This window comes from Lissotriton helveticus, chromosome 7 (genome assembly GCF_964261635.1).
Source record: "Lissotriton helveticus chromosome 7, aLisHel1.1, whole genome shotgun sequence".
NCBI classification, from domain to species: Eukaryota; Metazoa; Chordata; class Amphibia; order Caudata; family Salamandridae; genus Lissotriton; species Lissotriton helveticus.
In genome coordinates, this window is record NC_136068.1 from 1,427,402,447 (window position 1) to 1,427,419,810 (window position 17,364).

Genomic DNA, 17,364 nt, shown 5'->3' on the forward strand with positions numbered 1-17,364 from the left:
TTACTGATACTATGGAAACTGTCGATATTTTAGAAAGTTCTAGGAAAAATAGTCGTATTGGTATTATTTACCAATTAATGATTGGTAGGATGCAGAATGATCTGGATCATCATACTCGGAAATGGGAGAGGAAGCTTGGTGTCGCAGGGATCGATCTGGTAAAAGCATTTGAGCTGAGTAAAAAGACGCTAATTAATAGCTCTCTTAAGAGTCAACATTTTATGTCTACCCTAGATCTTTATTATACACCTGCAAAACTGGTAAAATGGAACGCTGTAAAGGGTATCAACTGCAGTCGTTGTGGTACTCTAGCAGCCGACTCAATCCATATGTTTCATAGTTGTCCTAAACTTGCTGATTACATTACGAAGATTGAAAAGTTTTTATCTAATCTGCTACATGTCCGGATTACGCTGCATCCTACTGTTATTATTTTCGGTGTGTATTTCCCTCCTCAGGATTTTACAATAGATCAAGAATATTTTCTGTTTATCGGAATGTCTATTTATCGAGCTTGTATTACATCTAGATGGTTGGATGTAGATCCTCCAACGTTTGAGTTATGGTTGGGAAAATTACTAAATGTTTACAGAATGGATAAAGCAGTTTACAAACTGAAAGGACTTAGAAAGCAGACCTTTGGTCGGAAGTTATGGTCACCAATTGACAATTGGATTTGAATTGTATCATTGTTTCTTTATGTAAAGAACTTTGTTTGACTTTGTATTTTTTTTTTTTTTTTTTATATATTTCTTGGTTATGTCCTTGTATGCATTACCTCTGCTGAAAAAAAAATAAAAAAAAATAAATAAAAAAAAAAAAAAGAGTTTTCATTAAATGTGTTTACTATACTTTTGTATGAGTATGTCAATACTATGGATGTAAGAGATTGCTTTGTGTGCATGCAATTACCTTCATCGGAACAGGTGATTTATTACCACCTTCCTTTAACATATGGAATTCATGTAGTGTACTAACAAGTTTGTTCGATGGCAAGGCGCAATTTCAAGATTTTTACTCCAACTATGATTTATTTTTTTTAGAAGTTCCTATTAAGAAGAACATGAATATAGTGAGTAGTGCGAGAAATGTAGAAATAATGGGAGAATGTTTCAATACCACTAAGTCTATTGATACTGTAATAACCTAACATGTAGCTTACGTAATGTGGAAATAGAGTTTATAAATACTGTAGAGGATAGACGTCAAGAATTTAAGGAGAAATCTTCTAGCAGAAATCTAGAATACCTCCATGAGCTCATAGGAAGGGTGATTATAAGAAAGGTGAGACATATTCTGCAATGACTTTGGATTGGCATCAAAAGGGAAAGCTTTGCTTACTAAGACAAAAGACTGAATGTAATAATTATTTCATTGGTTCCAGTGAAAGTGAACATACCTTCCTAATTATGGGGGTTTGGGGATTAAGAGGTGGTACTGATCCAGTTTACCCTGGAGTATACTATTTGTGTGGTAAAAATGCTTAATATAGGTTGCATCAACTTTGATATGGATGTTGTTATGTTGGAATAGTTTTATGGAACCAATAAAAAGAAACTAACATGGAGTACAACGGGAATACGTGCTGTGGAAATTGTGGGTGGTAGTTTTGGTGCATTAATACCTTCAGTGGGAGTGATTTTGAACTCACATAACATTAGAAAATTGTCTACAGTGGTTGATCAACGGATACTGCTGGTGGGCTCTTAGTGATTGATACTGAAATGGTTGCTATTAGATAAAAGGTTTTGCAGAACCTGCTTGCCCTTGATATACTATTAGCAAAAGAGGGAGGAGTCTGTAGTATTCTGAAAATTCAACAATGCTCCACTTAAATACCTGACAAAAGCAGAGATTTGTGGTGATATATTGGTAACATTACTCAATTGCTTAGTGATTTAACAAAACTAAAGGTTGATGGCGCATGGGAGAAAGGGTTTTTCCTCAGTGGGAAATTGTTTGCAGCACTGGGTAACAGCTTAGTAGGACAAATATTAACACCAATAATTAATGTTGCCATAATAGTTATAATACTGATACATAGATGTTGTCAGTATAAAATAGGAGAGACACAATACGAAGGGCCAGAAAAAGACAAAAAAGGTGCTTATTACAAAGTGTTAAGGGATGTAGAGGGTGTTAGACTAAAACAGATGAAAATAAGTGCATTCTAAAATAGTAATATTGTAATCAGAATATATAGATTGTGTGATGACTTGAGTCACCATCAGAGGAGGAATTGATGAAGCATGACTATTTAAGAATGATTTTGCTTGGTCAAATCCTGCCCATGGGGTGAAAAATACTAATATGTACTTATGAACCATGATTAACATTGTGTCTAGTTGAACATGAGATTTAAAACAGCATCGTAAAACCATGCAGAAGAGTTGCTGGTGAAACTGAGAAATTCGTGACAGAGAGAGAAACCTACTAACTTACTATGATATTTATGTGAGAAGTTATAATGGAAATTGTAATTTTAACAAAATAATATTTATAATAACGTTCAAGTATAATGATTCCTGCTGATAGTTTCTTTGACACGAGAAATCTAAAAAGAAAGTGTTTGGTTATACTTTAATGAATTGTAAACAGACCATGTTTATAATTTTAATGAAAAGATGCTTTCTATATTATTTCTTATATATTCTCGATTTCAATAATAGAGTGTTTATTCAATAGGAAATGATGAATTTGTTATTTTTCCAAGTAGTACTGAAAGGTTCATATGAACAAGCCCCTATCACTGTTGCAACTTCACTTTCAATGACGTTGTGGTGGCGATAGGGCCCTCACCTTATTTACAAGGCAGCTTTAAGCCACTTGACATGGCTTAACACTGCCTTGTAAATAAGGCACCCTTTAACTCTATGCTGAGCGTGAAAGGGGTGGGCAGTGGCTGTTGCAGTGGGCTTCCACCATAACACCCATTGATTTTGACGCTGCCCCCTATTTACAGGGCAGCATAAATATGAGGCAGCACCAAAATTAAGACCAGGGAAAACCTGGTCTTAACTTGGCAAAATGAGAAGAAATGCTTTATTTCTCCTCGTTTTTGCTTTTTTCATGTGGGCTTCCTTGTGCAGCACTCATGGAAAAAGCAAAACTCCTTGGATTGTTTATGTGTAGGAAGGACCCCCTACCTGCGCACAAACATTCTCTAAAAAACTGACATTTTGTGACATCCATGTGTGCTGCATTAAGCAGCACACATAAAAGTGACAAAATGGTCTTTAAAGATTGTTTATGTACAAGAAGGGAGACCTTCCTGTACATAAACAATCTTTCCCCTGCACGCAGACACCCTTGCACTATGGTGCAAGAGAGTCTGCATTGGTGCTACACTGCGGAGTGTAGCACCAGCACAGGGGGAAATGCAAAGCTGCACCATATTCCCGTAAATATGGTGCAGCCTTGCGATTCTGAAGTGGAGGAGTGAGGTGTTAAGCCATGACGGCTAATGCCTCACTCTGCCACTTCCGTTGTAAATATCCCCCTAAGTGTTTGAATGCTTTTCTATTGTACGCCTTAGAAAATTTAATTTGTCCCTCATAATTTCTAAAAATGCTGACCTGATTTAATTGCAGCTATGTAATGTTGTCAATGAAGTTTCCTTCCTACAGTTAGAATATTTTCTCTCTTTGAATAATAGCTTAAACCTTGTTGCACGCTAACTCAGAAACGAGCATGAGGATATGTTAAGTTGCTTCCTATTTCCTAGGTGACTTCAAATTACAAATTCTTAAAAAATAGCAGACAAAGGACAAAAGTATTACGTGTAGATTCTGGATGATCTGGGACTAAAAGAATGATCATTCCACGAGCACACCATGAATCTCAACCAATTGAATTGTGTAAAACCGTGAAGAAGTGACATTTGTGGACGGAATTGTGAAGGTTTCGAGGTATAATCACCTTGTGGGAAAAGGACATTAGCGGTTGGCTTTTTTCCTTGCAAATCTTAGGCGTAACATGCTGTCGGTCCAAATTCTGACTTTCCATGAGACTGAACTCTCCTGTTTTCTCTTTACACCTCATCGGCTGGTGAAGTTGTGCAGGCTGTCCCTTTCAGCTGAAAGGTTGACTTTTCAAACTCTGCACGCTGTGCTTTAGCTCATTGAGCTTAGGCTTGTATGAATCTCGAATTGAATACTGAAATTGCAATGTGTAATTTCTTTCTTTCTCCTCTCACGCCAGTTATTGATTTAAGATTTATTTTGCTTTAAACTGTGTATATATTGTGAATTTACTTGTATTTCTTTGATGAACCAAAGTATTAATGATTCTAATGTATTTGTGTGCATCAGTCATTCATCTTGACGTTTAGATAAAGGTACCTTGATAACTATTCTGAGTTTGTCCTTTTATTGATGAATTTATTGACATTGTCCAGTTTTTTAATTTGTTGTTAGACAGCCATCTCTTCAAGGAAGGAATGGTTTCCATCTCTAATTATCTGAGTCCCTATTAGCTCTTACAAATATTTATCAGAGGACCTTATGTTTGTAAGCGATTATAGAATTTCTATGGCCCCAAACTCTGGATTATAGTAAATTGTTATGTTTGTGGTATTGTGGTAAACTTGTGTAAAGGCTCACAACATGTTCAACACTTTGGGTGGATCACTCTTATTTCTAATCCCAGGCAGTTGGATTACCCACTTCACTGAGACTGGAAAGTAGGGAAAAGTAAAACAGGGGTAGGCTTAAGTGTATGTAATGGCATATATTTACATTAATACTTTTGTAATGGGTAAGGATCTCCTATGTGCAACTGAGATCCCAATGACCAGGTAAACAGCTGTCAATATCATTATCAGTAAACAAATAGGAGCACGCCCATGCTTTGTGATTTTGACTTCAAGGGTTTCATCACCAAACTGCGTATTTATATTATCAGCAGATATGTTTCTCATGAGGGAGTCAACCCCGCAAACATTTGAAAAGAATTGGAAATATCAGATACAGAAAGTAGTGATTGAGAAAGAGGCCTCTGGTAATCCTTATGCATTAACTCCTTAACCGCGGCCGTTATTTCGCCGTAGTGCGGCAGATCCAGGGAGTGGGCGGGGCCGCGTCGGCCGTTGGCAGCACCAGTGAGGTAGTGCTCGCGACGGCCAATGGCCGACGGGAGCACGGAATGGGTTAAGAGTCGGCTAAATATGCGAGTGACTACTAACAATGCACATAATTATTAACAGGGTTGAAAAGCAAAATGTAGGGGCGCCATCTGATACATAAAAAAACAAGCCTTAGTCCATTATTATTATTACTATTATTGTTGTTATTAATATAATTAGTTATAGTACTAACGTTGTCATCACTACAGTTAATAGTGATATTAAATTTTTGTTTTGACCACATATAGACGTTGTTGTGTTGCTAAAAATGGCCTTCTCTTTTTAGGAGTATGCTTTGAGCTTGATTTCTTTGCGGCCGAGCTGGAGGCTGCTACTGAAACAACGCAAAAACTACAAAAAATAGGTCATAAAGTTGAAACAAAATGGTTAAAAAATCAGTTGCAAAAGATTTCCCCATTATAAAACTGATCAGTATATTGGGTGCTCCAAGCTGAATATCACCAGTAAAAATGTAATTTGGACCAGACAGCTTTTGTGCTGTGTTTACAACAGCATGGAAGTTGGGATTTTTGTGAGCTATTTTTATCTGAATGTACCTCATTATTTCGAATTTAGTAAGTCTGGAGTACTTATTTTTTACATCTACAGTTTAACATAGTTTCGTATTTATTTATTTTTATTAATTTGAGTTTTTCTCCAAGTACTCCAGTTTTATTGTACCCTTTTTTTTTCAATTCCATTTTTAGTGTTGATAGGATGTAACCTTTCTAATCCCTTTCTTTGTCTCTCTCCCCATTTCTTCTCACTTTCATCCTGTTCCTGCTTGACTCCTTTCCTTTTTTTGTTGGTTTTCTTTTCTGTTTTGCCTGTTTTCTTCAAAGAAGTGTCCCTGTGTCCTCTTTTCTTACACTTCACCCCTTTCTTCTAGTTTCTTCTTTGATTGCATTTCCCTGGTCCTGTTCTATCATAATATCATCGTTTTGTATTTTGTTCCAAAATTTGGAATATTTACATTGTTTTTAGAAAGATGAATTGAGAAGAGATACATTTCAAATGTTGAGGTAGTAAAACAAATGATCCCTCATAGATACGAAACTGAACGACATGATGCTCGTCTTCTTTCAACTATACCTTCACTTGCTGCTGTAATTTTTTCCCCAGCTTCACCAGCTCTCCGTTGTTTTTATTTGACAGTTCCAACTGTATTTCCAGCTCATTGACATCGTTTTCTAGTTTCTTCTTCGCACGCATGGATTCTGTCCGCCCTTTCACCTCTGCATCCAGGCTGGCTTGTAAAGAATCTATTGCACGCTGGTGGTTCTTTCTGTGAAGACATGTGATGAAGATGTTATAAAGTCCCCATAACCAGTCCTAGATAGGAGGACATTTTAAAAACATTTGTTTTATATATAAAAGCAGACAGTGCGCGTGATGCAAAAATAGTGACACAATTTCTTCGTAACAGCATACAGCTGAACTACAAACCATATGTTTGCCGTAAAATTAAGTTTTGAATGACTATATGACCCAACGACTTAGGATATATATTTTTAACTGGGGCAGGGAAAACAAAATAAAAACACGGCTGATATTATTGAATCCCATGAGCAATAGCATTGCAAACTATTTTCATCACACCGTTCCCTTTCGTTGTCACCTTCATCATAAATTGAGGTGTACATACACCCTACAGCCACACACCCAGTACCACAATGTCTTCAACTACTACCTGAGACCAAGCCAAGTTGACAGATGGGAAATTCACCTCTAAAAAGTACACAGTTCTGAACTCATCTGGCATTGAGAGCAGGCACCTCTGCTGTATAAAGCTCAAAGAGAACACCCATTAACTCCCCATAGGTCTCCAGGCGATGTCTAGGTGTTCAGAGCAAGTGGTTATTATAGAATGGCAACCAGAAATTTCTTGATATGGTCTTGAATGTAATGTAGACCAAGGAGCTGTAATGAGAAGTGATAGTAATGGCATAAAGCTGCATCTCGTTGGGTGATTGACAAAATTCCTCTTACAGCTCCCCTGCTTTGTACATGGACTTTGGAGAGCCAGTTAGAGAAGGAAGTAAAGCAGGCCTTAAAATAATATGGATTAAGCAATACCTTTGCATGGACATCCCAAAATGTCTCTGTCCTCTACCTCCTCAACACTGGCCTGGGCAATCCACAAAGACAGGCCTTTAGGTGGAGGTTTGTCATGCACTGCTGATGTTCATCCTGAGAAATATCTGTCCCCAAATTACCTAAGCTTATTGTTTACAAAAATAAGGATGAATGGCAACCAATCTACTGGAGGAACTGATGAGGCACCTAAGAGAAAGATAAATGGTGTAGTAGAGGAGCAGTGGACAAAACTAAATAGAGGTGCACTAGTGTGTAAAATCACATGATGTATACAAAGGGATTCTGGGGAGTTGGGCTTGGAAAAATATTATGAAAGTAGGATTGTCTTTTAGAAGTGTAAGCTCCTACTCTGCTCTGGAGTTCCATGTGCGACAAAGGAGTCGCATTCATAGGTCAACTACTGATAGGTAATACCATCAAATCCTTTGAAACTTTTTAAACTGAATTCCATATTGAACGGTCACAGTTCTGGATGTTCCTTCAAAAACACTGCTTGAAATCTACACTTAATTTGTTACAACTATCAGTAGTAGAGTCCCCTACCCATCGCATCCTCAAAATGCGGAGCAACTACAGAGGCATTGTCTCTGCTTTCTATTCTATGTTGATACAGGCAATACACTTCAAACCAATCTGGAATACTCTGAAGATAAAGTGCCAAACCTCTTTATAACTAGACTACTCAGAAGAGGACTGGTCACCTCTTCTAGACCCACAGGCCTAGGGAATTGAGAGAAGCCAAACTAAAATTCAGCTATAATAAAGTACTACATGTGTGGCACTGGTCTCCCCCAAAATGTTATTAAGCAAAAAATACACTGCACACTGCCCATGGGAGTACCTTGAGCCTACCTTAGGGGTGACTCACGTAAGAAAAGGGAAGGGTAGATTCTGGAAAGTGGGTGCACCAGCCAGGTCGACATGGCAGTTTAAAACTGTGCGCAGACACATTAATGGCAGGTCTGAGATACATTTACAGGGCTACTCATGCGGGTGGCACAATCAGCGCTGTGGCATATGATTTACAGTGCCTGGGCACACACATTGCACTGTACTAGGGACTTACCAGTAAATAAAATATGCCAATAATGGGAACACTAATCCATAAGACAATGTATACAGGAAGCACTTGTACTTTGACACTGATCATCAGTGGCAAAGTGCCTAAAGCATCTAGTTAAGTCAAACAATAGGGTTTTTAAGAGGGTTTAGGAGAAATACTGGGCGCTCAGCTAGTGTGAGTTTTGAGTGCTGGACGTTAAGGCAGTGGTGCTAGAGGACGAAGGGGAAGCCCTATAACCCTTCTAATTTAGTATGTTGAGAACAACACACTGGTACATAAATATAGAAAGCCCCCTGCACTCAAAAACAAAAACTGTTACAAATGCTGGAGGAAAAAAAGGGAGAAGGGAACAGTGTTTTCCAGAAGTGTCCTCGTTTAATGCTTAAGAGGCCAGCCGACACGTGTTTCGTAGCGATGGAACATAAATTCCGCGACTCTTCAGGGCTTTCCAAAATCGTTGTAAATCTGTTGAGGTCGCGCAGCCGGTGATAATTCCGACCCGGCTGAGCCCTGGACCAGGTGATCGGGTTTAAGAAGAACCAAGAAGCACGATGAAATTCGCACAGGAAAGTGACTCACGTATGAGTACTGTTCAGGTCTTCCGGTGGTTGTCAAGGCAGTGTACGCGATGACATATGGATCAGGTATAGTGCTCGAGTGAAAGCACTAGTGTGATCTTTTGGATCGGAAAAGTAACAAAAGGAGACGCTGTTATGGGGAGATCTTAAGGTCAAGGCATGTGTATCCAAACTTCAGCCCGCAATGCAGTATGTCGCTGATGCGAGAGTAAGGAGCGTGTCCACTCCTATAGGAAAAAGGGCCCGGGATCGGGCTGGTTCTTTTAGCGATCGAAAATGCGGGCTGCTCTTTGTCGGTCTGTGTGTTCTGGGTGTGGACCTATTAGAGACATACTGCATTTTGTTTGAACTACATTTAGAGTACAAATCCTCTGTCACAGCTACAGAAACTTGGTTGCAGGGGCAGCTGGTGACATTTGAAAGTGGTGCAGCGTAAAATGATTGGTATACTGCACTGTAGCGAGTGAGCGTAGCAAACGAGCCTGAACAACCTAAGTGTTTTCAGGGGGGTTTCCCCCGAGAAAAGTTTGAAAAAAGAGAGGGAAAATTGGGCATTTTCAAGGTTAATAAAGCAATTGTGAAAGTCCAGTTATTACATTAATAAAGAGATGTCATATAACATACGTAGCTGCTTATTCAGTATAACCACAGAGCTTCATAAGAGACTTCGAGATACAATGCATTGCTGAGTAATATCAAAGGAAACATTTTTTATTAGCCACAGTGCTGTACCAAGACTCCAAAACGCAATATGGAAACAAGAAAACATGAAAAAGGATCAAGGTGCTGAAAAATAACCTTGAACATAAGCTTCCGAGCCCAGGACATGAGCTCAGCATCACCCACATGTTTAACGGGCATTCCTTCCTCGCCCAGGGAATTTGAAACCAAATACTGGGGAGTATTACATGTTTAACACGCCAGAAACCAGTTCCCCACCTTCAGTCTTCATGCTGAACAAATCAAACATTCACCCCCAGTCACAGATTTCGGTTAAACCCATTTTTTTGCATGCCAGAACAATTTATGATCTGGAACAGGCCACTTGAATAAAACAGGGCAATTTCACAAAACATAATACATCCTTTGCACCTGCCTTACAGGGTAAACATATGGCTTACTATATATCATTGCATATCTAAAAACCAACCTGAAAAACACAATGACAAGGCAAAATTACAAATTATATGGAAAAAAAGCTCACTCTTGCTTATAACAGGTGCACATGACAACAGTAATCGTCATATCGGTTGCTGATCCCTGCTCTAGAAAGTAGACTAGGTTCACTAAGTGTGACTAGGTGCCAAAGAGATCAATGAAATCAGAAGAATCCACAAAAAGGATTTCCATACAGGTAAAACAGATGAATAAAAGTACAAAGAAAACATGAAAGCAATAAGAAGGTCATCAAACACCACAAATCATCTGCAAAAAAGACCAATACAACAGGTGCACAGTAAAGCCTTTCTAATGTATTGAAGTGAAGGAAGTGTCCGATTTGCAGTGGACTATTATTCTAATACCAGGGACAGCATCAGAAAAAGCATTTCTGAGACATGAGGATGTTGTATTTTGGAAGAGACTGTCTTGCTTTTGGTGACTAGGGCCACCTGCCAGATTTAAAACCTATTCAACGGGCTAATGTATAACAAGTACTTGTAAGTTAGGCAGCAATGTTCAAACAAAATGCAGGAGTGCAGTGGGAAATATTGTAAAAATTGAAACCAATATGAGTGGTGTGAGGGAATTTCAGCATGCCTGAGATAAGGCAGGCAACGCATGAATCCATCCATAGAGACTAACAAACTTTTCTTGCCAAAGCCATTCGTAGAGTCAAACTAGCATTTTTAAATCTTTCACTTTTGCCAAGGAACCCACTAAATTATATGGGACAATTATCAGCAAATTCCCTCCGACAGGCCCCACGCCTGCTGAGTTAATGCAGCTGACAAACTTTGATGCACCATTCCCGTGCATATTATGTTCACGTAGTGTGTACATCTGGGTACCCTTTACGGCGATGCAGCAAACAGCCAATTATTTATTCTACTCTAATTAGCTCACAAATACGCTCTCTTCCTGCAAATGAAAGAAGTGCAGGTACGCTCCATGCAAATCAAATAAGTACAGACTCTGTCCATGCAAATGAAAGTATTGCAGCCTCGCTCCATGCAAATGAAACAAGTACAGACTCTCTCCCTGGAAATCAAAGCAGTACAGACTCGCTCCATGCAAATAAAACAAGTGCAGGCTCTCTCACTGCAAATGAAAGAAGTGCAGGCTATATCTTGTCAAAGGAAAGCAGTGCAGGTACTCAGTTCCTGACTGTGCCTCACAGTTGTCCACCACTGAGCACATGCAGCACAGGAAAGCTTACAATGCTGTCTTCTTCCTCAACAATGAGTACATGCATCACACCTCGTCCTTTAACAATATAGATATTTAAGAAAGGTTATGGTCAGCTTAATTCTCGTTTTTTTTGACTAATGGGAGGAGTAGAAGACAAAGTTTCCTCTGTCACAGTGACCTATGCTTCAATTTCCTCGCAAACCTAACCTGGCAGTACTGCTGTGAAAGCAGATTTGGAGCTAAACACACAACGAATATAATTCCCAAATCCTTACATTTATATGTTGTAGATAAGACGATACAAGGTACAAGTGAATCTCTAGAAATAGATGTTTGACAAACTCGCTAGAAAAACACCATTCCGTAAATAACATTTGTTTCAGGCCAGGTATCCATGTAGAATGCTTCCACCGCCCCTTCCAACTTGTTTTATTTGAAAAGGATGGATATGTGGTTGACGCCAGAAGAGACCTGCCCCTCCATCTCCAAAAAATTCCTATCTTCTACCTATAAGGAATACAAATGTGTTCAATTATCTCCATACACCAACTCATGCAGTTTGACTTACAGGGTTTTGGAAGTCAAACAGCAGTACAAACTGGAGTTGGCCCTGGATAATATCCAGCCTTTCACTGCAAAGAAATTGTATTTGCAATTTAGGCATGGGGTGCTCCCGCTCAAAGCATTTACCAACAAATGGAAGGGAGCCACCAAACTAGGATGCCCTGGGTGCTCTGTGACTGAAGAAACAGAACCCCACGTCCTTCTCTTTTGCACTGCGTATAGTAGACCCAGGTCAAAATGGATTGTCCAGCTTTGCAGAAATGTGGGAATTAGACACCACTCCGAGGCATTCAGATGATTAAAGTATGAAACAGACCCTCTATATGTGTTTGCCACCTCTAGGTTTCTATTTTCGATTTGGTGCATACGCAGGACCATTATAAAAGAAAACGCCCCTGCTGATAAATAAACCCTTCTTGACCACTAAACCTGACGGAAAATCCTCATTGTATATTGCTCCTCTACCTACTACCTGGTATGCTAATCTTGCATATTTTCCCTAAAAAAGACAAATAGTAGAAATTCAATTTTTAATAATACCCTGATTTTTTTTATCTAGTATTTATTGAAACATGTTTTATGCTCTAAAAATGATCAGCTAATGAATTTCAATTAAGACTGTAATGTACCAGGTTGATGAGCCACAGAACATTGTATAAAATTGCACTTTAGTATTCTTCTTTAAAAACCTATTTCTGTTATTATAACTTAAACTGTGTATTCGAAAGTGCTTTAAATGTATACTATATTTTTATGTGCTTTTATGGCTGTATCGCCGAAATAAAGTTCTTCGTGACTTGGCTTGACTTTATTTGAAAACCCCTCTACCCCCACGCCACCATTGCTCACCAGCACTTACCTAACTGTACGGCCCATTGAGCTTGCTTCTTATGATATAGACACCAGTCCAGAAGGTCTGTGAGTTTTGTCATTTAAAGCAACCATTTGGGTTAAAACCCCTAAGCCCGCCGCTTCCCGCGTTTCTACAGGAAATGCACGCTATAGTTATTTTTAGGGGACCATTTTAAAGTTTCCTTGAGTATTAGAAGATTCTATTTTGGCACAGAAAAATGTGTCCATCATTAACTGTAAAATCAATTTCCTTAGATGTGCCATGCAGCGAATAGTAGGCACCACAGTGCGAAATCGGATGGAAGAACACAAATACTCAGTTATTCTGGCCTTGCAAAGACGGGTAATAAATAAATGCGTTAATTGATAATTAAACAGTAGCACTGAAACATTGTGCTTCCTCTTCCAACAATCCCCCTCAAACCGCCTCGCAGCCCTATGCTAAATTGATTACCAGTAGCCCTGTGGCCTAGTTTATTCTGTTTAGGCTTCATGGAAAACGACACTCGGCGGCACATGTCAGATTAGAGCAGTTCTAGTGTATTATGTTTTTTTTACATGACAAAATGAAAGGCGGTCCGACATTGGCCCTGCTGTAGTTATGGCGGGGTGCACCGGCCCCCACCCGCTCCCGCACTAGCTAGTGGGGCGCGCCCCCATGGTGTCATCATGGCGCGGCGGGCGCCCCTGTAGAGAGCCACCCGGCCTCTAAACAACATTGTAGCAACATACATACATGCACGCCTTCACCCTCGGGACGGGCACGCCCCGAGGTATATAATAAAAGCGCGGTAGACCGCTGGGGGTCTTTCCGGCGTACCTTATGTCCTGTGTCTGTGTCCAGTCATTGTGCTGAGAATATACTGCGCGAGGCCCGGACCCCGCGCACTACACTGGCGACGAGGCCGGTTCCGCCCCCGCGCGTGCCTGGCCGCCCTGGAGCTGCCCGCTCCTGTCCTGTTCACCGCTGCCTGCTGCGGTCTTCCTGGCGTCATCTCCGGCCGCGGAGCTCGTCCGCCGGCCTGTCACCCCTGCTCAGCAGCGGCTCCCGCCCACGCGCCTCCTGGGTCGGAGCGTGTTCAGCCGGCGGGAGCTGCCCGGTGAGTCTTTCCCCGCGGCCCTGCCTGGCCCCCCCCGCGCTTTGCGTGCTGCCGCCTGGGGGCTCGCCCTCCGTTCTGCGCGCAGCGCGAGCGCGCCTCTCTAGACGCGCTGCCCCGGCGGGGGAGGGACGAAGAGGGGAGACGCTGCACGTCAGCCCCAGGGCCCGTCCTCACGGTGCCTCCATCGCCTGTCTGGCCCTCTGCTCCGCTCGCTGGGACCTGCGCGATGGTGCCGGCCTGCTCAGGCCCTGCTCACTGTGGGAATCACTGCAAAGAAAAAAAAAAAAATCAAAAGAAGAAAAAAAAGACTAATCAAGCACTGGCAAGTGCAACTGCTGTCTCACCTGGGGATGGTCACTACACGGTGGCTGATCATCTACAGTCCACGCCACTTCCACTGGACGACGCCCGTGAGCGTCCATCTGCTCCACTGAGCACTGGTCACCTGCGCAACCGTTTGCCCACCTAATATTGGACTGCACAACCTGCGCAGGGGTGGAGTGATCCATAGGAGAGGTCGCCAAAATGTCCGACCCCGCCACGAGTGGCACACCCGCTGCGCCAGCCACGATGGCCGCGGTGCCAGGACCTGCTGGCCTTCCTCCACGGAAAGAAGCGGGTTCCCACGTGATCAGTCATGCCCATACCGGGGCGGCCCCCATCCCGCCGTTCAGCGAGACTGCGGACCCTGCAACTGCGGCGCCGCGATGGAAGGCATGGTTGGGGCGTTTGAACCTTTACTTTAGAGGAACCCGAGAAACTGATGACACCGTAAAAAGATCACTATTGATCCTCTATGGAGGCCCTGAAATATACGACCTCTTCGAGTCTCTCCCAAACACCGGTGAGGATGACGACTATGATGCGGCGGTAGCCGCACTGAACACCCACTTTGACCCCCAGGTGAACACCGACTACGAAAAGTTCAAGTTCAAGCGGGCATGGCAGACTGAGGCCGAGTCTGTGGACATGTATTACGCGAGGCTGCGCCGGCTGGCCAGCAGCTGCCCATTCGCCGACCCGCATGAGGAAATCAGAGACCAAATCATCGTGGGGTGCAAATCGAAACTGCTCCGAAAGCTCATACTCAGGCAACCGGGAAGCACCTTGGACGCCATTCTTGTCCTCGCCCGCTCCCACGAACTGTCGGATTCCAGAGCAGACGAAATGGAGCTCGCGCTACGGTCTCCCATCGCCCCGCAGGCCATGCCCAAAATGGCGCCCATCAAGGAGGAAACCGTTGACGCAATACAAAGAAAACCGTTGGGCGGAAGACCTAGGCAGTGGCAACCCCGAGACGCTCAGTGTGCATACTGTGGAGGAGACCATGCCGCGACCGCCGTATGCAACGCAAAAGGAAAGACGTGCTCAAAGTGCGGCAGGCTCAATCATTTCGCTGCCGTGTGCCAAGGAGGAAGATACAGACCCAATGCACAGAGGTCGCGAGGCGGATATGGGCCTCGATCGGCGACATCAAGAGTGAGACAACTATCACTAGAGCCAGAGCACCCGCCTCCTGACACGCAGGCCCAAGGCCGGAGGCCGTATTATGAAGACGAGGAGGACGATGAGGTGTATGTAGTATCATATGTCAGCAGGGTTGCCACCAGGAAGAGGCCACCACCCATGTGCACAATATCCGTGGAAGGCTCCGAATTCAGAGCACTTATTGACACGGGAGCTTCCGTGAACGTCATGGACTCTGACCAGTATGACCAAATGTCGCCCAAACCTACTCTCAACCGTCGAACGCCCGAATATACACCTATGGGGGCACAGAACCCATGCCGCTACGCGGCGTCATCAGCACCACCATCCGCAATGGAGAGTACACGACGGAAGCCAGGTTCCACATAACCGAAGGGAAGAAAGGTACATTGCTTAGCTGCAACACCGCAGAAGATCTGGGACTGGTCTTCTTCGCCAACCAGGTCCACCAATCACACGCCGATAACATGCTTGAAGAATTCCCTGCACTCTTCAGTGGTCTCGGAAAGCTCAAGGGCAAGAAGGTCAAACTGCACATAGACACTTCCGTCCGTCCTGTCGCCCTGCGACACAGAAGAGTACCATTCAACCTCCGCGCTCAGGTGGAAGAAGAGCTGAAGAAGCTCGAAGATCTCGACGTCATCGAGAAAGTATCGGGACCGACCCCATGGGTGTCTCCACTGGTGGTAGCCCCCAAACCCAAGCAGCCTGGCGCCATCAGACTGTGCGTCGAAAGGCAAGCCTCCTGGATAAGGCCACGATGGCCTACTTCCAACCTCGCAGGAAGACCGAGTTAGTCGTGGACGCCAGCCCGGTAGGACTCGGCGCAGTTCTACTGCAGGAGTATGGCCAAAATGAGTGGAAGCCAGTAGCGTATGCGAGCAAGGCCCTCACGGACACTGAGACACGGTACGCTCAAATCGAGCGGGAGGCGTTGGCCATCAAGTGGGCCTGCCGCCACTTTCATTTATATCTCTGTGGCCAACCTTTCACCGTCGTAACCGACCACAAACCTCTCCTACCCCTGTTCGCTGGATCCTCCAGGCTTGCCCCCCCGCGGATTGAACGTTGGGCCGTTCAACTACAAGGCTACAATTTCACTCTGGTCTTCCGGCCGGGCGCCCACAACCCGGCAGACTATCTGTCCAGACACCCAGATGTGACCAGAAAAGCGACCCCGCTGGCGGATGGTCAAGTGGTGGAAGAGTTCGTCCACATGGTGTCCATGGCCGCCTGCCCAGAGACCCTCACCCTGCAGGAGATCGGAGAAGCCACCTCTGACGATGAAACTCTGGCCCGAGTCAAGAAAGCCCTGGAGAAAGGAAGCTGGACTCGATTTCTGGATGGAGCACAAGGGCTTCGGCCGGAAGTCAGCCATGCCAGACAACAGCTATGGCAGATCCGCCATGAGTTGAGCGAGGGAGATGAAGGCATTATACTGCGAGGACATCTCATTGTGGTACCGACAAGTCTTCAACAACAGATGCTCGCGATCGCCCACACAGGCCACCAAGGAACCGCCAAGACAAAAGCCCGTCTGCGCAACAAAGTATGGTTCCCGGCCATGGATCGCATGGTGGATGAAATGGTGCGCTCGTGCCATGCCTGCACCATCACGGGGTCAGATCCAGCTCCGGCCCCAGTCATCACCGAAGAAGCGGCGGACACACCCTGGACTCAGCTGAGCATAGACTTCGGGAGTTTCCCGGATGGCCGGCACACGCTGGTAGTTGTAGACTCTTTTTCGAAATTCCCAGTCGTGGAATTGCTCTCTTCCACGGCATTCGGACACGTCAAGAAAGCGCTGGACCATGTCTTCGCCACGATGGGACTCCCAGAGGAGGTGAAATCGGACAACGGACCCCCGTTTCAAGGGCGAGAGTTCCAGGCGTACCCGGAGGGACTAAGGATAAAGCACCGAAAAATCACACCGTTGTGGCCGCAAGCAAATGGCGAAGTTGAGAGGCTCATGCGGACCCTCAACAGGGCGCTCCGCATCGCTGTCAACGATGGCGAAGATCCAGAAACAGCACTGGACCGATTCCTGAGTGCATACCGACAGACTCCGCATAGCACCACGCACTGCGCACCTGCACATGTCTTATTCAAACGGGCACCAAGAGGCAACATTCCTGCGTCATCCACGTGGAC

The 17,364-nt window shown here is 43.8% G+C and overlaps 1 protein-coding gene across 4 annotated transcripts in view; it reads right to left on the reverse strand.

Annotated features, from left to right (window-relative positions):
- The window catches only part of MYH16 (myosin heavy chain 16), a 1,068,458-nt gene that overhangs the window by 81,636 nt on the left and 969,458 nt on the right, over window positions 1-17,364 (reverse strand). For all 4 annotated transcript variants that reach the window (XM_078654769.1, XM_078654768.1, XM_078654770.1 and 1 more), the window contains one exon: window positions 6,215-6,407. In XM_078654769.1, the coding sequence (XP_078510895.1) occupies window positions 6,215-6,407 (193 nt within the window). The remainder of the gene's footprint in view (window positions 1-6,214; window positions 6,408-17,364) is intronic.